At 36.2% G+C, this 24,820-nt stretch overlaps 2 protein-coding genes across 2 annotated transcripts in view; one reads left to right on the forward strand and one right to left on the reverse strand.

The window, feature by feature from the left end:
* The window catches only part of LOC136024849 (protein fem-1 homolog A-like), a 42,076-nt gene extending 30,652 nt beyond the window's left edge, over window positions 1–11,424 (forward strand). Inside the window, exons 8-11 of the mRNA XM_065700350.1 lie at window positions 2,241–2,348; window positions 3,163–3,288; window positions 4,467–4,709; window positions 9,266–11,424. Of these exons, the coding sequence (XP_065556422.1) occupies window positions 2,241–2,348; window positions 3,163–3,288; window positions 4,467–4,709; window positions 9,266–9,487 (699 nt within the window). The 3' untranslated portion in view covers window positions 9,488–11,424. The remainder of the gene's footprint in view (window positions 1–2,240; window positions 2,349–3,162; window positions 3,289–4,466; window positions 4,710–9,265) is intronic.
* A 1,475-nt stretch (window positions 11,425–12,899) lies between these two features.
* Window positions 12,900–24,820, reverse strand: part of LOC136024851 (NADPH-dependent diflavin oxidoreductase 1-like) — an 81,624-nt gene continuing 69,703 nt past the window's right edge. Inside the window, exons 6-7 of the mRNA XM_065700353.1 lie at window positions 16,524–16,667; window positions 12,900–13,441 (exon numbers count right to left, since the gene is read on the reverse strand). Coding sequence (XP_065556425.1) covers window positions 13,219–13,441; window positions 16,524–16,667 — 367 coding nt within the window. The 3' untranslated portion in view covers window positions 12,900–13,218. The remainder of the gene's footprint in view (window positions 13,442–16,523; window positions 16,668–24,820) is intronic.

The following is a 24,820-nucleotide window of genomic DNA, read 5'->3' on the forward strand; positions in this document are numbered from 1 at the left end:
AATACCTGTTTCTCTCTGGCTGAAGAAGATAATTTTGCTATCCACCATAATGTTAGTTTTTCTCGTTATTTTTGCTTTACCTTTGACCAAAGATATAAGACGGGAGCAAATTAAACCTATTTAGCTAATCCATTGGAGCAAACAAAAAAATTTTTGGGGAAAAGAAAAGGGTTGGGTTTTCGGTGGCTTCACTCCAGTGAAGTAAAGGTGTGTGTCTAAGTGAAAAAAGTGTTTTAAAGCCTGTGTCACCTCCCTTATTTGCAGATTTCACAAAAGGTGACATGCCTTCTCATTAAGTGTATGAACAGTGTGAATGAGTTTTCAAAAGATAAGCTGTTAAAAAGAGAATTCCCCGTATTCTCTACCGTAATGTCACGAGATATTTCCATAGAAACACACTTTCCATAGAAACCGCAAAGTTAGACCCTTACCAGTTTCCAGGAATATGCTGAAATCGGACACATAAAAAAAACGGGACAAAACAAAGTGTTGCTCTTGCAACACAATAAGTGATTGAATATGTGGTAACATACTTAAGTAATGAAAGTATCAGCCAACGCCTGATAAATTTATTAAAGAAAATTTTTCCAACAAGGCGTCCAAGTTAAGATAAGAGCTATGGCTCGCAAGTGGGGGATATGGTAGGTAATCTTTAAAAATCTTGCTAAGCTATTCAAATATTTGTAAAATCATTTGATCCTGGGTGCGAGTTGCACAAGATTGATTTTTACTTTGACAAAACCGTCATTTAGTTTACGCGTCCTAACATGTATATTCCAAATCTGATTAGCAAGACGTATCATTTTTATTATAGTGGTGTAGTGGTTATAGTGGTGTACTACCTTTCTGCAATATATTCCCCCAAGGTTTAGCAAGAATGCTTTCTTAAGATTGGCCTAACTACCATTCCAGTAATGTTCGAAAGACTTGTGTCTTCATCAGCACTTTTTAAACCAACTGACCCCTTCCCTCCTTTAAATCAGGTTTTGATCCTCCCTCTAAGGGCTGAATGTGTTCTCTAGCGGTTCTGGCGTTCTTGAACTAACGCCATAATGACGTGTAGTAAAAATATCCAACTAGATTATGATTTTTTAGTTTGTCATTGTTTTTCGCTACAGGTGAAATGACTTTCAATTTGATGTTCTTTTATGCTTATAATTGTGTTTATAAGTGTGTTTATATGTTTGTATGTTTATAGTTATATGTATTTAAGTGTGTGTATTTACAGTTATACAGTGTTCGGACTCGCCTATAAATTCCAGTAAATTCCTATATTTTAATGCACTCCTATTAAATGCCTATATTTTGGCTAAAATCCTATTATTCCTATATTTTCAGCTGAAGAGTACTAAGAAAATTGCTCGTGATTTGCAATTTTCTGTCTTTTGGTGTAGATTGATAATTAATTACAACTGTTGACCTTTTTGAACTTAACTAATGCTTTGTGTTGGGCTTAGTAAGCTGCTTCTGCCTAGGCTATGCTGTTGTGTTGACTTGGTAGCCCATGTTTTGTTTTTGTCATGTTGTGCCTGTCCGAAATGAGCGAAGATCAGTATTATAATCAGGATCAGTATCATATTATAAGATCAGGCATATAAAGAGAAAAAATAGAAAAAAAAACGCTCCTTTGTGATGCTCAGGGTAAAATCGTCAAAATTTGTATTCGCCTTGCCGTTCCATCCTGCATTCCTTCTTTCATTGTCAAGCCCACATCCTTCGCATTATTAGGACAAGGCTTTAACCCGTTGAGCTAACTTGGCAATACGGTGCTCAGGGTTTGACCCCAATTGCAGCAGGTTGAGTGACAGGCTTGCTACCTGTCCCTGTAAAAGAGCCAATGCTTTACATAAAATAATGGCCCCTAAAAGCTTCGACTGATCTCTGAGCCAAGATAAGGTAGTTTGACTTTTTCTTTCCGTGAATGCAACTTAATACCGAAAAGGAATATATTAAAAAAAAAAATGCTTCGGGCTCGAAGCTATAAACTAATAGTAATACTCAGTAAATGTCTAACTCAACCTTCTTTTCTGGCCGTTTTTTGTATTTGGTTTATCGCCTTTTGTGTATTAATATGTATGAATACACATATCTTCCATAATTTAATTTCTTACCATTATGGTGAGAAGTGAAGTACCATTATGACACTACCAATTATGTAAAAAAGCAACAATAGTTTCTGTTCGAAGTTACTTGGATTGCAATTGAATTTGCTGTAGTAATAATTTGGTTTTCTTTTTCAGGCTCACCGTACAGAAGCATTGAGTCAGTTTCAGTTGGATATCCGAGAGGTTGTTTCTCTCCTTGATCTGATAATGAATAATCTCCCACAGTGTCAGGAGTTGTTATTGGTATGAGATATGCTTTAGACTTTACGAAAGTGATCTAATTTTAAAAAAGAGTAGCCAAACAGGGGTTTACATTAGTGTAAATTAGGACATTAAGGGTGGCTGTATTTTGGCTAGAGCTGAAAAGACAGAGCCCCCCATCCCCGCCCCCCAAAAAAACAAACTAGAGCAAAATATAATACTTGGGGCAGTTTGACACCCTCCCAACCGGTAAAAAGGTCAAAAGTGCTCCTAAGAGTCTACATTTTAAGATATTTATGGTCATGTGGCAACTGGCAACCTTGCGCATGATTGCAACGTTCCATTCAACAAAGATAGCCTTAGCAGTGTGGTAGATGGCCCCAGCACGTATTGATTTCATCCCTGCACAGACCCATCGATTTTTACTAGTCTAGAATATATATTCTGCCTTAAGCTCGTTTTCGGCAAGTTCTATCTAATCCAGTTTAAGTTGATTTTGGCTTTTTGACTTAACAAATGGCTCTAGAGTTGCAACTTATTTATGAATAGCTCTCTTGAGGGAAAATATCATTCCGTAATGCAGTGATTTACTTCGAGTATAAATGCATATTTTCCTAAAATATGGCCAGAGTTGCTGTAAATATCCAGTTAAAAGAAAATAACTCCCAAGCTAAACAAGAATTGAGAAAATCGATCGTAATGAGATTTCTGTCACCCTGTCACGGCTGATCCTTGTTGAATTAGGTACCTTATATATATATATATATATATATGTGTGACCTTAGCCTCCCTTCCCTGACACAATTTCTAAGTATATCTGTGACTTGTATTATTTTTTTTACTTTTGCTATTCTAGGCGAGACCGTTGTGGAAAAGACATGAAGAATGTTTTGACCGATTGCTGAAAGTTATTAGTCACCTTCTATATGTATTCTCTCAAATGAATGCTGTTGAATTTAAGAGATTAGGGATTCTGTCAAAGGTAATATTTTTAACAGCTTGTTTCATTTTAGTTTTTTTTTTCGTAGTTACCTTGTTTCAAACTTTAAATATTAATTTCTTTTTTTTCACATTTTTTGGTTTTTTTTGTAGGCTATATAATTTCTATGGTAAGTTAATTTGTTGTTATTTCTGTCTTCTGTCTAGGAAAAAGGGATTTTTTGTTTCTATCCGTTCATTCGGGCTGGATTCTATTCAAGTTAGACTCAGCGCGAAGGTTGGACCACATTTTGTGTCTTGCAGAGCTGCGTCCAGCATTTTTTCGGTGTAGGAAGGACTACCAAAATATTTTTTGTTCGTGGGAGGTTACTAGACGAATTTCTGTATGGGGGCTAGGGTCTTTTCTCTATTATTTTTAAGATCGATTTGTGAGCCGGATATTTCTTTTCTTTTTAAGGAGAAACAGTCGTTTTAGCTAATTTTTTACGATCAATTTAAGAGTCTGAGAAACATCTAGGGGAGGGGGTTCAAACACGTTACTCCTCACCCCTCTTTGGTACGACTTTTTTTCATGCTTCTGGTAGCCTTCACTGTGATGGAAAAAACGATTTCAGCTTTCAATGTATATTGGAGTTATTACGATGCGCGGACAAGTTAGTCATTTTGACGGGACACGTTGACAGTATGTATTCAAATGGATTTACGCAATGTTTTTGCTAAGCTAATATTTACAACCTATCCTCTCAAATAAAAAAAAAAATCTTTCGTTTGGCCTAATCCGTGTTCTCCTAATCCTATTGATTCTGTAAATTCTTGGAAGTTTTTATTTTACCAAAATGCCTTACAAAAATGCCTATGTTTTCATCAGTAATTTCATTTGGCCTTTAAAAACCCCATTTTCGATCGTTTTCTTTCTTTATATTATGGTAGGCCAATGTGGGTTAAGAAATTACTTTTGTTGATCCTGCATACGGAGCGTCATTTTCTTAGGATTCCAACCCCTTTAGCAATAGATTTTACTTGGACTTTTTATTGGACTCGGTTTATTTTTGCTGACTTTGGATCCAGTGTCTTAATTTGTAAAGGCTCCAGACTTACCTTTAGTAATAGACTTACCTTTAGTAATAGACTTACCTCGATTCTTAAGCTCTGTGCGTAATCAAGCTTTTGCCTCATTTTTAGGATGGTATTGTCATTATCTCATTTTTCTTTCGCTTTCAGGTTCGTTTGCTGTTAAGTATGAATCCACGAACATCGTCGGGTGACACTCTTCTTCATCTTGCTGGCAACGCCGACAATTGTATAAAGCATACTAGCTACGCCGATGAACGACTTTTTGTGTGTTTTCCAAATAAAAAAGTTATGGAGCTTTTGTTAGCATGCGATGCTGATATCCACGCTGTCAATTATAGAGGCTCAACTCCTTTGCACATTGCAGCAATGCCTGGAAACTACAGGCTTGAGGTATTTACTTGTTCATTTGTGTATCATTACCTAGTATGTAACGTGACTCGTAGTCTTGAAAACTCGGTAGTTATGCCCTAAAGAAGCGTATAGTTTTGAAAAATTACTAAATAATTTTGGAATTTTTGAGGAGGAAGGGAGATGGAATTTTTTATGTAAGTATCAAGTTTAAGACATTTCGCCACGCCTAAGGGTCATACCAAAAAGTATCAAAGACAAAAAAATGTACCATCGTGGCATTTGTCAAGCATCGTAGTCATTTTTCTGTCTGGACTTGGGATCAGACACTTATTACTACCTTAGTTTTACTTATTACACCAATTAAAGTAATTGTTCTTAGTATCACACTGAAAAAAACATGCTCCACAACTATTCCCTCTTTTTTAAATTCAAAAATCAATGGATCTCGGTGCCATATTTTAGTCATAGTTATTATGACTTAAATTTATTATGATATAGTTTAGTCATAGGTGCCATAGTTAAGTGTTGCCATATTTTAGATGGCGTTGATAGTTTCTCGTCAGAAGTAGTGCCAATTTCCAGTTTCCTGATATAATTTCCAAGACTGTTTGCTAAGCTGTTCTCAAGAGGAGGATTAGTAGGGTGATAATTGTTCATTCTCACTTTGATCCTCCTTGTCTACATGGCTTTGCTGACTTCAAGAACGGCTTACTAATGGGTTTTGCATATTATATGAAAATTTTGAAAAAGCCAGGTATGGCCTTTCTTTGGTTGGCCTCGAGCAAACCATATAGAAAGTGGAAAAAACGCCACGGAAAAAACCTAACATTATTTTTTCATCTCAGCCTTTCCTTGGTTGGCCTCGAACAAAACATTTAGAAAGTGGGTGAAAGGCCACGAAAAAAAACTTAACATTATTTTTCGGTGCTATAATAATACTGAGTACTTAAAACATTATTAAATATAAGAGTAGGATTATCTTCAGTAATTAGAATAATAATGACGTATAAGCATGTTTATCAGCTTAAAAAAAGATATAACAGTTTAAGACATAGTCAGAGGAATTGCATAATATGACATATAGATATAGGGTGGGCTAATGAAAACGATGTGATAAGGCCTCATCTAAGCCGTCTTCAGGCTAAGGAATAGTATAGAAATGAAATATATCAGTTTTTATAAGAAAACTAGCTGTTGGGGTGGCGCTTCGCGCCACCCCAACCCCTAGTTGGGGGGGGGGGGGGGGGGCGCTTCGCGCTCCCCCCCCCAAGCCCCCCCGCGCGCGTAAGTCGTTACGCGCCATTGTAGTTGTGTCCCTGTGTCCCACCTGTGAATTTAGATAGATATATATATATTTTTAACTACGTAAAACTTGCGAATATACAACATTTTTGGCTGTCCCATTGTCTGTGCATATAAATAGATTGTCAGGTTTACCGACTCTTGAACATGCAACATATAATTGTCCATGGGAAAAACAATCTGTATTCAGATCTATACCTCATTATTCTAATGATAGCTCTTGAGCTTTGTTGATGGTGATTGCTAATGGAACATTCCCTGTGTCCCCGTCGTCATTTATATATCCCCCTGTGCCCCCCGGCGTCCCCGTTGTAGTTGTGTCCCTGTGCCCCGGTCGTCATTTATATTCCCTGTGTCCCGGTCGTCATTTGTGTCCCGGTGTCCCAGTCTGTAATTTCTCTTTGAGTGTCGCGGTCGTCATTTATATTTCCTGTGTCCCGGTCGTCATTTTGTCCCGGTCGTCATTTATATTCCCTGTGTCCCGGTGCTTTGTTGATGGTGATTGCTAATCGAACATTCCTTGTGTTCCGGTCGCTTTCTCTTTGAGTTTCCCGGTCGTCATTTATATTCCCTATGTCCCGGTGTCCCGGTCGTCATTTGTGTCCCGATGTCCCGGTCTGTAATTTCGTCAGTCGACAAACATGACGTCAGTCGACACACAAACATGACGTCAGTAGATAGACACACAGACAAACAACTTATTTTTATATATATAGATTAAAAGACAATAATGCTAATGAGGAAACACTAGCCATAAACGAGACACTTTCTTGGCAAAGAATAGATAATAGCCTCATAACTAATCTTTCTGTGGCGAAGACTGCATAGCCTCTCGGGGAGGCTAAAGAGTTGCTGGGCATTGTACAAACATTGATATGAAAAAAAGCTATAGTCTCAAGAAGTTGTATTTAATTTAATGAAGAAACAGGTATTGGTATTATGTATATACCTGATGAAAAGAAAGATAGGGTGCCCCCTCCATTTAAAATACGTTTTCTAAGGACCAAACCCGAAGAAAATGCGGCTTAACTTCTTTTGATCTTCTTGACTAGTGCCACTAAAAACTCACCGCAGCCCCAAGCCGCTTGAGGCCAACACAGCTGCACACGCTCTCCTCCATCCCAATCTATACAAAGCATTCCTATTTACAACCTCCAAGGAGGGTGCTATTTCCCCTAAATCTTTCCTTAAGACCTCCTCTCACCCCAATCAAGGATGACCTACTTTCCGTTGAGCCCTAGACGGCTGGTCGAAAAGGCCAGGCTTTGGGACTGTCCAAAAGCGAAAAGGACCTCGCTATATATTAAAAGAGCATCAAACTCGCCTGTTTCCTTAAAAATCATCTAACCCCTGCGAAAACCTTAGGTTTTGGTTGTGTGTATACATGTTCGTTCACACATTTATTTGTTTTCAATACTCCCATGGTAAAAAACCTATGACCCCTCGACCCCCCCCCCAAAAAAAAAAAGATCTTGCCTTTAGATGGCGTTTTAGAACTAAACTAATGTCAGATGAAGTATAGCATACATTATAAATAAAGCTTATACAAGTTTGTTAAGCTTTTCTCAAAGGGATGATCACCAGGAAAATAAATACTCAATCTCACCGAGTTTCGAAGCATTAAATCAAAAAATTGAAACAGTCAGATACGGCCTTTCTTTCGTAGGCCTTGAAGAAACCATAAGGAAAATAGGAAATCGAAAGGACGTATACGTAAGTTCATACAGATCTGATTGAAATTGTTGGTCTTTTTCTTTTATAACTTAAATTCAGGAAACTAAATTATTACCAAAACAAAGATAAATAACCTTATTCCTCAAGTTATCATTTTGGGCGACGATTTTGCGAAGAAGGCAATAACGCTAGGCAAACTTCCGCGACCAAGATTTTTATTATTATTTTTTTAATTTAAATTAGAATTTATCTTAATTTTGCAAAAATTCTTTCGACTAGCCAAAGAGATAGTAAAAATTAGTTAATTTAGCCAGAGATTTATGCCTGTCAGACAACAGGTCTGGCAAGTAACTCTTTTGTGAGGATCGGAGGAAAAATAGCTTGCCCCCTACCTCAACATTCTAAGTTACCTTCCCCCTCCAAAGAAAATTTCCTAAAATTTTCAACTCGATCCCTAAGACAAAACTAGGTTAATGTTTGGACTACGTATTAAAATCGCCATGTTTTAAGGAAACCATCTATGTGCAATTTCTAAAATGACATATATTGGCTTATCTTTAATGATGAAAGAATAGAAAAACTACAAGCTTTGTTTGTGTCATCAAAAAGCCAACTGACTGATAGGCTTGTAAAAACTTCCACTCTTCATTGAAGTTTTAGCAATTCTATCGCATCTCACCGTCGCGTAATAGTTTTCATAATGGCTATTTGCTGATAAGTGTTACCAACATCGTCAATTATATATAGTGATCTGAATATTCTTTTTAGCATAATTTTCTGTCTTAGTAGAAAGTTAAAAGATAAATTTACATTTTTCCCTCTTGAAGATAATTGTCAGTTAGACTGCCATTCTATGTTTGTTATTGACAATCTGTTTGTCACTGTCACCATTTGTCATTATCAATCTATATTTATAAGATAATTGTCAATGCTATAAAAATATTTCATAGAACGTTCGATTTAGTTCGCCTTTGGTTGTAAATTAAGAATTTTCTCAGCACTTTTCTGAATTATTTGGCGAACACACCTCCGAAACTGTATTCAAACTCAATTCCCCGTGCTACCTATCTTTGCTTATGACCATGTGATTCCAAAAGCACTTTCTTTTGAACTTTTTCTGCTTTTCAACTTTATCAACTTTTCAAGCTTTTCAAGCTTATCTCTTTTCGCTTATCTATAGGCTACTCGAATACACGTAACACGGTTGGCGTGTTACTCTTTTTGGTAAACGAATTCAAATTCGAAGAGAAACTTCTTCGTACAGCCATTTCATAATAAACCATTAATAAAGAAGCAAAAATATTTTTGATTAGCCGTTGCTGATATTACTTTCTATTTAATCTAAACAATCTAATTTTTGTGTTCTATAATTTTTTATTTATTTTTGCTCTCCTCTCTATGAGTAAGCGATTTTTTTTTCTCTAAGCTAGTGATTCATCTGTCTCCCCTTCTATACAGGTGAAAGAGCCTTTGTGGGGGACTGTATAATGTATTATTGTATATGTATTTCATCATGAATAGATCTTATCTTATTTCATTTCCCTCGCCATTTTATACAATTTTTTCAACTTTTCTTATATAGCTATATTTACATGTTCTATTTTATCTTTTTTTTTTAGATTCTTCAAATGCTGTTGAATGCCGGAGCTCACATTGATCAGAAAAATTTAATGGAAGAACGACCCTTAGACCTTATACACTCCTCTCCCCACACCCCTCATTCGTTTATTTTCAACCATGAATCGCTCAAGTGTTTAGCTGCTCGGATTGTGTCACGGAGTAGTCTTCAATACGAGAATATTGTACCTAAACATCTTGAAAATTTTATCCGAATTCATTGAAGGGAGACGTTCATTGGCCAATTATCCTTTATTTCTCGATAAATTGGTTAAGTCTTGTCGAAGCCCTGCGATTACGATTTGTCTTATTATTGTTTATTTTATGCGTTTAAAGTAGTTTGTTGTATCGAGTATAGCCCGGAGAAGTTAGTGATGATGGATATGCATGTTCTATAAAATGTCATATAAGTTATTTTAAATTACTTTTGCCGCCATTTTTTATTTATTTTTCTGGGCTAATGCTACGCTTGCAAAATACATCAAAATAAATACAATGTTTCATCCTTACAGGATGCTTAATTTCTGAGAGTGTGGAGGGGGCTGGTTTAATATGAATTGAATTATCGTAGCCTTTGTTTTTCTCTTTGGCTTCAGTACTGTGCTTGTTAGATTGGTATGTCTAAATAAGTTACTTGGTAATAAAGTGTCCCAATCCTTGAGCGATGTTCAATTTTGGGATTAAGGAGTATTCTGAATGTAAAAGAAATGTTAAGTGACTTTTGAGCTGCTCTGGCCGTCACTTTTTTGCTTATTTAATTAAAAAGAAATAGTTTATTCCCGACTCTGGAGTAATGCTGTTGGTGTACAAGTACAAATACTGGGTTATAAATTTAAACAAAGCATAGTAGCTTGGTATATGCAATAATTTCAACTGTATTAATCTATATTTAACTCTACTAAAATATACTTAATACCGTCACGTGAAAACGAAAGATCGTAGCTTGCAGTTGCGTAATTTTTCAGAAAATTTAATTTAAGGTCTGCTCGGAAACGGTGATTTTCTTGAGGATTTAAGTGAGGAAAGATCTGCTATTTCTTATTTTGGTATTTGCAAGATGTATTATTGATAATAGTGATGTAGTTTGTTTTTTAATTATTATGTTTTTTTGCTCAGCGGAAACCACTTTTTATAATGGCGGCACATTTCATAGTTAGAAGTACTGCATCATCAATGGGAAGAACCTGTGAAGATTTCTCTCAATAGATGACTCATAGGTGTATGCATGACAGGGACAAAGCTTCGATCCCCCTTGCCCTAAAATTAAATTTAAAACTCAATTGTTTCCCCCATTATTTGGAACAATTTTCTTTTAGACGCACCATATAAGATGTGCCATTTCTGGCACAATTTTTGTCATTTCTGAAACATTAGCTGATTCCGGAACAATCATATAAATGTGCCATTTCTTATAAATATAGCTGTTTCTAGTTGTTATTTTTTGTTCTACTTTAAATTTATTTTTCCGCTCTAAATTTGATTCATGGCTAAAAAAAATCGTCTTTTATTATTTTCAAAGTCCTTTATTAACAGGGGCGTAGTTTGGGGGTGGGGGCCAGTTGCTCCCCATTAATAATGCGGAGAAAGAATTATTACATATCCCATGCTCCTTGACTATCCGAATATGAAACCCTCTTCCCCCACCCCTAAATAAAAATGCTGGAGACTCGCCCTTAATTATTAACACTGCAATTAATAGTACTTCATATTTCCTATTGAACACGCTAAAGCCGAAACATGTTTTGTTTTTCAACTGCGATACCCCTCCCCCGAAAAAAAAAACAAGAACCAGGAACAATCTTAAAATAAATACAGAACAAAGATCGAGAAAAAAAATCTACGTTTACAGCTTATTTACTAGAGCAACTAATCGTGTATTATAATGACCATTCAATGTCTCTAAAATAGGTAAAATCTAAACTTATTGTTTTTAGAATTCAACAAAATTGGCATGACCATGTTTTCGTTCTAATGGAAATTGTAATGCGTAACATATTTTAGTAAAATAGGAGAGCTTCTACTGTAACTGGACACATACATTTGTCTTGTACTTATATTTGAGGGTATTCGAGTGGTTATTATTAAATATAGACATAGATAACACCGTTCGTTGTTCTTTTTTAAGCATTTTTTTATGCAATTAAAATATACTAGTATGATATTTTCGTATTGATTGCTTTGCGAGGGTATATCCGTTTGTCCCACAACGTGTTTGCAACTGGTGGTTTAGGCACATGCCGATCTACTGATACACTAAGAACTTTCACGAAGCTCGGCTGCTTCAATGTTCTTTCGGGGAACCTTGGGAATCAACTTTTGCCACTACAAGCGATCACCATGCCTACGCCATGTAGGCCTACGCCACCAATGCCAACGACAGTCCACTTTACTTAAAAATAAAAGATGAATAGATTTACTACTAGAGTTTAGTTTGCTTTGGGAGAGTTTAGATTGTGAGGGAAAAAGAATGAAAATCTTTTACAATCCCACAAACAAAGCAATGGCTTTAACATAAACTTCGTAATTCGTCAGAAAAGCTCTAGCTTATTTTTTCTTCAAAACTCAACTGGATTATAAAGGGTAGAGATATATGTATAACCCTACCATGACAGGATTCTGAACCATGGGTATCCCAATCCTTTAAGAACAGGAGCTATAAATGACGAAAATATAGGGAGGGCAGGATGTATTTTTCAAAACTTAGCGGGGAAGGGGGGGGACAATTTTGTAGTCCTTCGACTTTTCAAAAATGAGAATGCCAAAAAAGGAGCTTGGCAAAAATAGGGGGCTTGGCAAAGAATATAGGGAGTTAATTTTCAACAGCCTCCCGCCCTTCACCCATTTACCCATCTGCTTAAGATAGGAAAACCAAAATCTTTATGGAAATCAATATTTTGGTACTTACATTTATTTTATGTAATCTTCTAAAAATAACAAAGTTAAATCGATGGTCGATTTGGAGGACCATATTACACAACTTACAAGAGATCTAGGGTGAAGAAAGCAAGCAATGAACCTTCGGTTTGGGCCCAGGCCACATTATAGTCACTCGTGGATGAAATCAAAATTATGCACGGCTAGAGCGCCAATAATGTGTCCCTTTTCTTATTTTTGGTTGAGTAAAGCCATGTTTAACTTTTAACCTCAACTTTCTGATTAACAAATCAGAGTAGGGACTTAAGGCACAATTGTATGAAATTACAAAACACGAAAGCTTGAAAAAACAGTTTTAGTAGACGTACTTTAGATTGAATTGGTCTTAATATGTCATTTTCAAAAAGAAGAAAATGGGTAAACGAGGGGAAGGAGGTGCTTTTCGAACAAATTTTTTATTTAATTTTAATTTCCCGCTTCTACAATATAGGAAAGGAAAATAATACAGCACTGGTCTTTATAAGGAAGTGCAATTGGAGTTTGGGGGTGGCCTATCGTGAATTCACACACCCTCCCTGTTTACCTTCCCCAGATTTCTCCAGATTCACGCCACTGGCCACGTTCCAAACTAAATAACCAGCGACATCAGAACTTGAACCACTGTCCTCGCAGACAAAGGATTTCATTCTAGCGCCTCAACCACTCGGCATGGACGGCTCTTATAGAGCTATAATACAGTGCAACGGCAAAATCAATGAAAAACACTTGTCAAGGTTTTTTATTTATAAACAGATGTGGCTATGTCACAACTCAAGCATTAGGCTAGGTCAGCCTCACAAGAAACACTTTACCCTCTAACAAAACAACTTTAGCCCTTAAGGATTTTATGTCCTCCCCAAAGAGTATGGGAGTCTGACCTCAGTTACCAACAGAAAGCGATTACAAAGCTTGAAAAATGCCAAGTGTCGCCAAACGCTAGATGGCGTTAATAGTTTTTTTTTTTTGTAGACACTAGCGCCGGTTTCCAGACATTAGTTAACCATACTCTTTGGTTCCCCATTTAAGAAAATAAATACACATGTTAGGACCATGTTTCAAATTGTACTCGTTTTTGGTCTTCGAGCCTTTTGAAGTAAATTTCAGCCTCTTCTTTTGTCATGTGTGTTGATAATACGTCTTTTAGAGCATCTTTAACATCCTGGGGCATTTGCTTCGAACTTCCAGCGACGTAAATATGAGCATTTTGTTCTAGAATCAATGGGAGTAAAACACTAGATTGGTCACGAATTTTATGCTGAACATACCTAAAAGCAAAAAAAAAAAAAAAAAAATTAAATCAGTGCACTGTTGTCACGAATTGAATTAAGGATGGTCTCAGAATACGCCATAGAGCCTTTGACATAAGTGTAACTTAAGAATTTTTATTATGTCAAGCAATTTTACTTGACAAAATTTTTATACGTAACGAATCCAGTGCCAAGTAGATTCAAAGTAGAATTTCATGCTATGTAAGTTTATGTTCCGTATGTAAAAGTCAACATAGTTAAAGCAAAATTTAATTTCTGAACAAGCGATTAATGGACTTCGCAAATAAATTAACAAGCTTTTATTACACAGTCTTTCACTAGGGACGAAAATAAAAATACAAGAAAAATGGACTTTCAAAACCAAGGGGGCCGGGCAATTTTGTTGTTTTTTCGATTTTTCTCGATGGAAATGCCAGAAAATATATATAGTTCACAGTGTAAATTTTCAACATATTCAAACATACGTATTCAATATATTCAATATTCAAACATATTATGAATATAGTCCGAAAATCGGGCTATATTCAGGCATAAAATGGGGAGGGAAGATGAGGGGAAAGACCCTTAAAACTTTCTTAGAATATATTGAAGTATATATACGGAACTTTAAAACCAAAATCGAAATAAATTTATTGGAGGTGGGAAAAACCATAGCAATAAGTTGACAACTTATAGTGCAAGTTTAGTTTCTCGGAGGGTGTGCTAAATTTGAAATAACAGGTTTTTGCAATGACAAGCAGTTTAAAAAAGAACATCAATCAGCAAACATAAAAAATCAGTTCCCCTAGTATACAACTAATCAGTTACCTCTTACCTCAATTCCTTTATGGAATGTATGCAAGGGGCAAGGAGGGGTTTTGGGGGCTGGGGAAAGATTTTAAAAGTGCACAATTATTTTAAAAGTATAGTGTATTACCTAATAGATATTTTAGGAGAGGGCTCTGGCCTCCTAGATGCGAAACAATATGTGTGAGTAAGGAGTCAAAACTAGCTCAACATGCTTCACAGTGTACAATTATGCCTAATTCTATTTGACGGAACTTTTTTTAATTTTTCTTTGGAAATTTATCATAACCTGGAAGCTGTTTAGTCTCAAACCATGGACCACAAAGAAAAATCGTGTTCTACCTTTTATTTAGTTCATATTTTGGGCGTGAAGACATATTGTTTTATCATATTTTCTCAAAATTGCTGCTTGATTATGTGTTCGAAACATTTAATTTGTGATTGAACTGCTATATGCATTGCTAACGTTGCACAAATTCGTTTTAGAGGCCCCAAATTTGAAATGGAAAGAGGGGAGTGGGCGAAGTATTTAGGGAAAATTCCCCCCTCCAAGACCCTATGAATCTTTCGAGTACTTTTGCACTGTTTGATTTCAAGACACCTAAGCACAAATACTTGGAATAGATGGCATTGAGACAATAAAACGGAAGTTAAGAATCCTAACCTAGTTCTCAAAGGCTTTTGAATTTAAAAATATGCCAATATGCGAGGAGATTTCACACGAGGGCGATTTCTATCGGAAAGGGACATTCCACAGGGAATTTTCCGCAAATATGAAGTTTCCTGAAGGGAGTGAGGAAATTTTCCAGGGGAGAGGAAATTTTCCTTCAATTTCCTTTTTTTGAGATTGAAGCAATACCAGACATGGACACTAGTTATATGAAAAATACAGGAAATTACATTATTGTTTAGATTTAGGGTGGGGGTCGTCGGCCCTGTGTCTACATGCTTGAACAGATAAAAACGGACGATTTTTTTTTGAAAGGGGGTGACAGTTTAGGGAGACAAAACTAACTGAAAACAAGCAATAGTCAAGATATAAGTAAAATATAGCATATGATAGAAAACGCCCCCAAAATCGAGATACCTTAAAGGAATCTTTCGGGAGAACTTTCTGTGGGAGGGAGGTATTTTCTGCAGAAGAGGATTTGTCCGCAGGGAGAATCATTCACGGAGGGATTTTCCAAGGGAAATTTCTAAAATACTTTTAAATCCAAAAATATGTTAAAATACTGGTGGAAAGGGATTTTCCATTCTCCATTGGGGGGGGGGATTTTCTGCGAAAGAGAATCTTCAGAGGGGGTAATTCTCTACGGAAGGGGAGTTTTAAGCCCGGGGGGGTATGAAGGGGATTTTTCTGCATGGAGCAATTTTCTGGGGGAGAATTGTCCGCAAGGGAAATTTTTCAAATAATATTGGATTTAAAAATACAAATATTATTGATACGCAGGCGGGAGGGGGAGTGAAATCGAAGATTTCAGTTGGAAAGAAACAATAGTAAAAATATTAGAAAAATATAGCATATGATAGCAAAAGCCCAAATACCGATAAGTTTTGGATCGGGTGGGAAAGTTGCATGCAAGTGGTACAGTTCCCTTGGATGCTTTCCAATTATTCCAGACGATGTTCCAGATGTGCTATTATTCCAGATGTGCGATTATTCCAGATGTGCTAAGATCGTTCAATTGATGAGATAAAATCATTTGGTTAGAAAGTAGAAATATTTTAGAAAATTTTGAGGAATATATAGTAGATAGCGTCGTTATTTATATATATATTGAAAATTCACTGAATTGATGCAATTTTTTTTAATCCGTGACAAGTGGTTTTGAAATCTAGAGCTCCTTAAATAAATTTCAATTGATAAATACCCTTTTAGGTTCTATCTTTCATGATTATAAAACATTCAGATTAGATGATTCTCAACATTCTATGATGAACTATTTGGTCTAATGTGGCACGGTGACGCTGGAGAATAAATCTTGTCCTATTTTAGCCAAGGAATATATTTTTATATATTCTATATCTATATTATATATTCTATATGTTTATATATATAATATATTTTTTTAATGGTTTTAAAGCGAAGCAGAGTTGACAAGTCACCGCAAAAATTGTTCCCATTATCCATGGAGGAGGGGGAGGGGGGCATTTTTGTTCAATTTGAACAATGACATCACAAGAAAATAATACTTTTTAATGAAACTACCAACAAAAGTATTTTTTAAGTCCGGGGAGGATATGCCCCCCTCGAATTGACAACACTAAAGTAAAGAGAGCAGAGTTTACTCACACTTTATCATCTTGATCACGTGAGAAAGCAGTAAAAAGCTCTAATTTTCCAGAATCCACTAAGGGTTGCCATTCCTCTTCAAAGAAGAAATCATGGTGCTTAGATCGGCATCCAAAGAACATAATCAGTCTTCGATTAATGTTTCTGAAAGAAAAATTTATTTATACCAAGCCAAATATAAGCAAAAAAAAAAAAAAAAAAAAAAAAAGATGGGGTACCATGGTACAAGATGATCAAAAAGTGATCAGCAAAAATAGTGATACAAGAAAATACTCCTTGCTTCTAGTTTGCCACCTGTCTCGACCTCAGCCACACTTTACGTTAAAGGTTTAAAATTAAATTTTCATGGTAGGTTAAAGGGAGGGGGAGGGGTAAAATTCAAAACGATTAACTTTAAGGTCATTGTTATCAATTATGGAATGTCCATACCTCTTCCGCACGTACGCAGGTAATAGATGCAAACAAATTTATAAAACACAAAACTAATACTTGGCTAAAAAGCTTGTAACTTTACATAAAATTCAAGTTGGGTTTGAAATCAGGCTCAAAACCTGGGACCAACTTGGCCATATATCAGGCGAATATAAGGTATATATATCATATACATATCACATATATCATATTCATATTAGGTACATATCAAGCATATATATGATACATATATCAATATCAAACAGTTCGTGGAAACGAACTGTAGTAAGGAGGGACCCGGCTCAATAGTAACCAAAACTTTAAAAAATGGAATTTTTTCCATTTAAAGAATCGCATTTTAATGCTGATTTTAAATATATAAGTTTCATCAAGTTTAGTCTTACCTATCAAAAGTTACGAGCCTGAGAAAATTTGCCTTATTTTAGAAAATAGGGGGAAACACCCCCTAAAAGTCATAGAATCTTAACGAAAATCACACCATCAGATCCAGCGTATGAGAGAACCCTGTTGTAGAAGTTTCACGCTTCAACCGAAAAAATTGGAGCGCACTTAGGCCCCCTCCCACGCTAATTATTTTCCCAAAGTCACCGGATCAAAATTCTGAGATAGCCATTTTATTCAGCGTAGTCGAAAAACCTTATAATTATGTCTTTGGGGACGACTTACTCCCGCACAGTCCCCTTGGGAGGGGCTACAAGTTACAAACTTTGACCAGTGATTACATATAGTAATGGTTATGGGGAAGTGTAGAGACGTTTTCAGGGGGATTTTTTGGTTGGGGGAGGGGTTGAGAAGAGGGGGATATGTTGTGGGAACTTTCCATCGAGGAATTTGTCATTGGGGAAGAAAATTTCCATGAAGGGAGCGCAGGATTTTCTAGCATTATCCAAAAAAAAAAAAAACAATGAAAAAATAAATATGAAAAAGTTATTTCAACTGGAAATAAGGAGCAGCATTAAAACTTAAAACAAACAGATTTTACTACGCATATGAGGGGTTCACCTCCTCCTAATACCTCGTTCTTTACGCTAAAGTATTTTTAGTAATTTCAACTATTTATTCTACGGCTTTTGTGATTCAGGGGTCATTCTTAAGGAATTGGGACAACATTTAAGCTTTAGCGTAAGGAGCGAGGTACTGACGGGGGGGGTGGTGAACCCCCTCATATCCGTAATAAAAACATGAGAATACAAAAGTTCGTTACGTAAGCTAATTTGTAAGTTACGTATATCTTTTACTAATAAAAACATTCGTGAAATAATAAAAGTTCTAGTTGCCTTTCTAAATAACCAAGAAATCGGAGGGCAACTAGGCCTCCTCCCCCGCTCTTTTTTTCTCAAAATTATTCAATCAAAACTATGAGAATGCCAAAAGTAAAAAAAAATAAATTTGCAAATTTCGTTTTGATTATTCATCTGCGGAGAGCCAAAATCAAAACATGGATTGATTCAAAAACGTTCAGAAATTTAATAAAAAAAACAAGTTTTTTTAACTGAAAGTAAGAAGCGACATTAAAACTTAAAACGAACAGAAATTACTTAGTATATGAAAGGGGCTGCTTCCTCATCAACGCTCCGCTCTTTACGCTAAAGTTTTTTACTGTTAAAGTAGAGTTGAGAGAAAGAGTCAAACTTTAGCGTAAATAGCGGGGCGTTGAAGAGGAGACAGGTAGAGCTGTCTCCAAAAGATTTCCTGGTCTTACCAATAAAAAAGGGATGCAGACTAAAGTCGCACAACATCTTCCCAGAGCTTATTTGGGCTGTTACTTATAGTCTCAACTGCTTGTCAAGAGATTTAAAAGTTCAAGAGAAGCCAATATTCGGAAAGAACAAGGGCAGAATGTAGGAGCAAGCAAATACCTTCCCTGACCCAAAATCTGGGTGTATATATTCCTGGTAATCCTGTCGTATAACACAACAACTTTCCGAGTCAAAAAAACCATTCCTCTTTTACACACGGCTTTTACGTGGTTAAAAGTGTTTACTTTTAACAATAAAATAATTTAATAATCAAAAAACTATAACAAATTATATTGTTTGCATATTAATTACATATATAAATATAAAATTATACAAATTATAAATAGAATATTTTTAGCTAAGATTGTGGCTTCATTTCGATAAGTTAAATAAAAAAAAACAAGTTCTCAAAGTAAAGAGCAAATTTGACACTTAAAACAAGCAACAGCTTTAAAGCTGCTTAATACATTAAATTTTTTGCAAATTATTGGGGGGGGGCAACTGTCCCCCCTCAATGACACCTCTATTTGTGGGTGATCTAAACGTTGGCCTGATTGAAATGAATGCAAGGAGCAGCCGACAATTGAATATTTTCCTATCATTTGGATCACTTCCATCAATTCAAGGTTAGGTTAGGTACTTTTAATATAACCAATATATACAAAATATTAGGTAACTCAAGGCTGAGAGTATAGCTCGAATGCAATTGAGCTACCTTTAAGCAACACTAAATATGCACAAAAATTAAAAATAAATAGTTCTCTTAACCAATCTTGGCAGAAATAAATAAACAACAAATCCCGTGCCGTACGATACCATTTCCATCCTCCGTGCACCATTTTGAGACACAATTAAATTTACAACTTAAAACCAAGTGAGTCATAAGACATCTGGAGGCCTCATGGGCGAACCCCGGAGACCAAACCAATACTCAAAAAAATAATAAACGTCCTTAAAAAAAACAAAACATTCATATTATTTAGATTTATAACTTTCAATCAGAACTCTTTTCAACTTCCGTCTTATAGCATCTATGCTTACATTAAAATCAATCTCATTTTTCAATCTTTCCCAATGTAGAGGAATCAAATACCTCAGGCAAAAACGCAACCTCTCTGTAACTACCTTAGGAGTCCGCAGATTATATTTACCACGGGTTTCAACTTGTAAAGATGAAGGAGAAGAAATAAGACCCATAGATGCAAAATATCTGGGGAGCTTTTCTCGTTCAAGCTTAATCTTAAACATAACACTTAAAAATTGGATACTTTGCCGAACAGGAAGAATATTATGAAGTGAAAAAAGGGTCTCTGTTGTGGATTTTAAGGGGAAGTTTGATGGCGATGGCAGAAAAGGTTTAAGGATACGAACTGCTTTATTTGGATAATCTGTAAAGGGGTAACATTACTTTTAAAAGTGTTCAAAAAATAATAAATGCATAATCAAAATGGGATTGCCCAAGGGAAAAGTAAAGAGATTTAAGAGCGCAATATGGAAGAAGGTTTTTCAGTCTGCACATTATACCAACTCCACGGGCAGACTTTGCTCTAACCTGATTAATTTGCTCTTTCCATGACAAATTCTCATCAAACACAACTCCCAAATATCTTACAGATACAACCCTTTCAATAACAGAATCAGGTTTATTCGCAGAAAGGGAAACTGATTCTATATCTGGAAACTTGTGACCCGTTCTGCTGTAAACAATAAACTTCGTCTTCTTTCTGTTCAGAAGTAGTCTATTATCAGAGAGCCAAGTAGACAATCTATCATATGTGGATGTTAAATTGACCACTAGCTCTTCACGAGATTTACCAGAAACGGTTGCTGCAGTGTCGTCAGCTAACTGAGTGTCTATAGAAGAAACTCCAGTAGCTGAGCACAAATCAATAATGTAAACTAGGAAAAGCAGAGGTCCTAATACGGATCCCTGGGGAACACCAACCTTATCTGACTGCTGTAAAGAATCAGATCTAACATCATTATATATAAGTATCTGCTGCCTCCCATGAAGATACGAGTCAAGTAACCTAAGGCAATTACCACGAATACCAGCATTCGAAAGCCTATACAAAAGAATTTGATGAGAAATGGAATCAAAAGCTTTCTGTATGTCTAAAAATATAGTTGCAGGCGTTTCGCCACGGTCAAGACAATCACTAATATGTTGGACAATAATAGCCATAGGATGATCAGTTCAGTGCTCTTTTCTAAATCCAAACTCAAGTTTAGAAATGTAATCAAATTCCTCAAAAAAAGAATAAATTCTGTTATACAGTGCTCGCTCTACAACCTTCGAAAAAGCAGAGAGTATCGATATAGGACGATAATTAGCAGGAAGCCTCGGGTCATCACCTTTATGTAGGGCCACAATTCTTGCTGATTTAAATGTTGAAGGATAGACACCATTTACAATATAAGATTAATAATGTGGTATAACACCGGCGATATAACTGGGAATATTTCTTTGACCAAATTAGTCGAAGATCCATCAAGGGCTTCAGATGAACCGTTTTTTCATTTTAGATATGATGTGTTTTAGTTCAATTTCCGTGACCGGGGAAAGGAACATGCTTTTATCAGAGGGAGGGGGCATGTGATCTTTAAATAAATCATTATTATTATTATTTGGAGGAACATGAGATGCATTAGCTGTTTTTTCACCGATGCTTACAAAATGAGCATTGAGCAAGTTCACTATTTCCTGCTCATCGGAAGAAAAAGTACCATCACCACGTAACATTTCATTCAGAAATGAAGATTTCTGAGATCTTCCCAACAGAGAGTTAATAAGTGTCCAAGTGTGTTTTTGATCCCCACGAGCTTCTACAAATGATTTTTCAAAATATCTAGCTTTTGCTGTCCGAATTAACTGTGTCAGGACATTTTTATACTTTTTAAACTCTTCTTTTATTTTTAGTAGATGGGAATGACATAGATATTTTAAATAGCTTATTTTTTATTGAAATAGAGTGTAGAAGCCCACGTGAGATCCATAGTTTTTTAGGGAGTGTATATTTTTTTATTTTAATGCGCCTCAATGGATATGCTTCCTCCAAGCACTCACGGAAATATTTTAAAAACAGAGCCGTAGAAATCTCAGGGCATTCACATTCTAGAATTGCAGCCCATTCAATTAAATACAAAAGGTTCCTCAATTTATCCATTCCTTCTTTATCAATTTTTCGAGTTTGTTTAAATTCCGAAAATTTTGGTCTGTGATTAATTCCAACATCGGCAACTACCACACAATGGTCAGAAATATCTGTAAATATAATATGCGAAAGAGTAACGGGGATAGTAGAAAAAATATTATCAATGAGAGTAGTCGTATCTTCCGTGACCCGGGTCGAAGACCTGCATGATGGTAAAAGTGATTTTGATAGGTTCATGCACAGAAACTCAAGCGATTTTTCATCCAAATGATTAGAAATTCCCGGTCTATTTGTCTGAGCTAACAATAAATTAATATTAAAATCACCCATTACCAGAACTTGCTCAGAATTCAAATTAGTCACATCTTCAATGAAGCATTCATAAATTTGCAAAAACTCTTGTAACGAAGCCGATGGTGATAAATAAACAACACAGAGGAGAACTTTGCTATTATCAATCACACACTCAATGCAAAGGCTCTCAAAAGTCATCTCTTGGTCATGCTTAGATAGTTGCTTCTTCACAACAAATGGAATATCATCCCGAACAAAAAGTCCAATTCCGCCACCCTGTCTGTTTTCCCTATTATTGGATATAAATTTAAATGCATCACAATTCATGAATTCTGCATTTTCATTACTTAATAACGTTTCACATAGGCCTAAGATACTTACCCTGTGGTTTCAAAGTAACTGCGAAACAAACTCGTGGCTACTAGCCAAACCTCTGCAGTTAAAAAGTGCTGATCTTAAGTTCCCATCAAATACAGGTGTTCCTAAATCTCCTTCAAATAAAAAATCAGTAGCAGGAAGGCTAGCTAAATGATCATCATAAACACCTTTAGCAAAAGGGGGAAAATCATAATATAGATCAAGCTGATCACCGAGGCGGCTCCCCAATTTTCCCCCAGACTCCCCACTACTCAGGTGTTATATATAATTTTCATCTTTACCTTATGTCCCAGGCAGACACGACGGAAAAATGGAAATGGCACCGCACCACTAATCAGGCAAATCGGGTAAAAAAGTGGCAGAGAACAAACAAGACCTCGAAACCTGATTTTTTCACTAGACCTACTAATGCTAGAAAACTAAAAAAAAAATTATACGCAAAAAACGAGGTTGTAAAACCCAACATGTACACAACACTGTGACAGAAGTGGCAAGAAAATCAATCAAAATTTCTATCACAATACTAATAATAATCACAAAGGGACAGCAACAACTAGCCCATCACTCTTTCCCAGGGTGACGAGGCCGTGGATTTGGATTCAAGCCAAAGTTTCGAGCCCTTCTGTTTAACACGCGTAAACTTTGCGGAGTCTGACTCACGTAAATCCTTTGCTTTCGCAAGAAGTTCATTTCGAGTAGCGTTTAGCTTGGGGGGAAGATCCGTGCACACACGAATGCCGCTCCCCTTCAATTTACGAACTAAGTTGAGAATCCTCTGAATGTTCTGTTCGTTTACAACCGAGATAAATACAGGTGCCGGACGAGGCCTTCGATTAGTAACGTTAACGTGGCCTGACAGACGAGACGGAGCATTGGAACCACCGAGCATGCGGTAGCACTTCGTAATCTGAATGGGGTCGCTCATCTCCATTGTAACAGATAAAAACATTTTCTTCAACTGTTTGAGACGGCTCAGTAGGCATGCCATGAATTAACAAATTCAATTTACGGTCCTTGACATCACTTTCCAGTACCTGATTCTCCAGTTGATCACACCTTAATTTTTGATCCTCCAACTCCTTTTCCAGTTGCCCAATTTTTATATCTCAATCGGAGCCATCCTTTTTTAGCGTAGCTATTTCCCCCGTAAGGGACTGAATGGACTTGTTGATGTCTTTTTGAGAACGGATTACAGCATCAAGTTTTTCCGTTAAATCTTCACTGCTTCATCAAAGTTCTTTTATGATACTGCCATAATGATTGCAATAAAGCCACTTCCTTATTTATTAATGCAGCATGTAATCAAGCACAGGTAAACAGTAAATCTCCGGGCGAGCCAAAACCGGTTAGCTATTTCACTTTGCAATGCGACCTAGATTGAATAAAATCCAGTCAAACCAGTCCAATTAGTTTTATCCTTTTTAGACTAAATGGTCTTCACACCACGAACACGAATGAAAGACTGAACACGGATACATTCGCAACATGTATTGATAATATATTCTCTAATGTTAATCCTGAATCCCTCGAGTTGTTGTTAATGACACTCCTAACCATTTTGGTGCGTTTCCTAGACATGCTATTAGTCTAGGAAATAGTTGTAGCTTAAAGAATGAGTTTTCTGGGCATTATGTAAATAAAACAGTTATCTTGAGTTATACAAAAAAAAAACAATCATAAATCTGATTTAAACGATAGAATATATAATAATCATCGCAGTGCTCTGTATAGATTACCAAGAAAAGCAAAAAGGAGAATTTTACTCGAAGAAGTTTGATGAAGTATCGGGACGCCCGGCAAAAAAATGGCGCATGATTAAAGAAGAACTTCATCAGTCAACAAAAACGATCCCACTTGAAATAGTAAATCTAGAAGGTGAAATGCCAAGAAGTGCTGATGATGTCTCGGAGGTATTCGGAAATTACTTTTCAACTGTAAGAAAGAGTGTTACTGACAGTGTTTCCACTTCGCATGCTTCGAAAATCGGTATGGCGTGCCTAAAATTCGGTAGAAAATCGGTAGATGGCGTCACGCTATCGGTAGAAAAATCGGTAGAGACTTTCTAGACATGCCCAAACCCTCTAAGTGCATGTTAAGTTCGCAAAAATGCTCAATTTTCTGCTGAAGTCTTAGATCAATTCAGAATTAGACCACTCTACAACGGTCTATCGACTTACGATTGATCATACGACGATTTAAAGCAATGTTTTCTTTAAATCTGCAAAAGAGTAATGGGGCGTTGTTTGATCTCGTTATAATAAGGACGGTTACGAAATGTTGTAGTCATTGCAAATGCAGC

This window comes from Artemia franciscana, chromosome 3, assembly GCF_032884065.1.
Source record: "Artemia franciscana chromosome 3, ASM3288406v1, whole genome shotgun sequence".
Taxonomy (NCBI): domain Eukaryota; kingdom Metazoa; phylum Arthropoda; class Branchiopoda; order Anostraca; family Artemiidae; genus Artemia; species Artemia franciscana.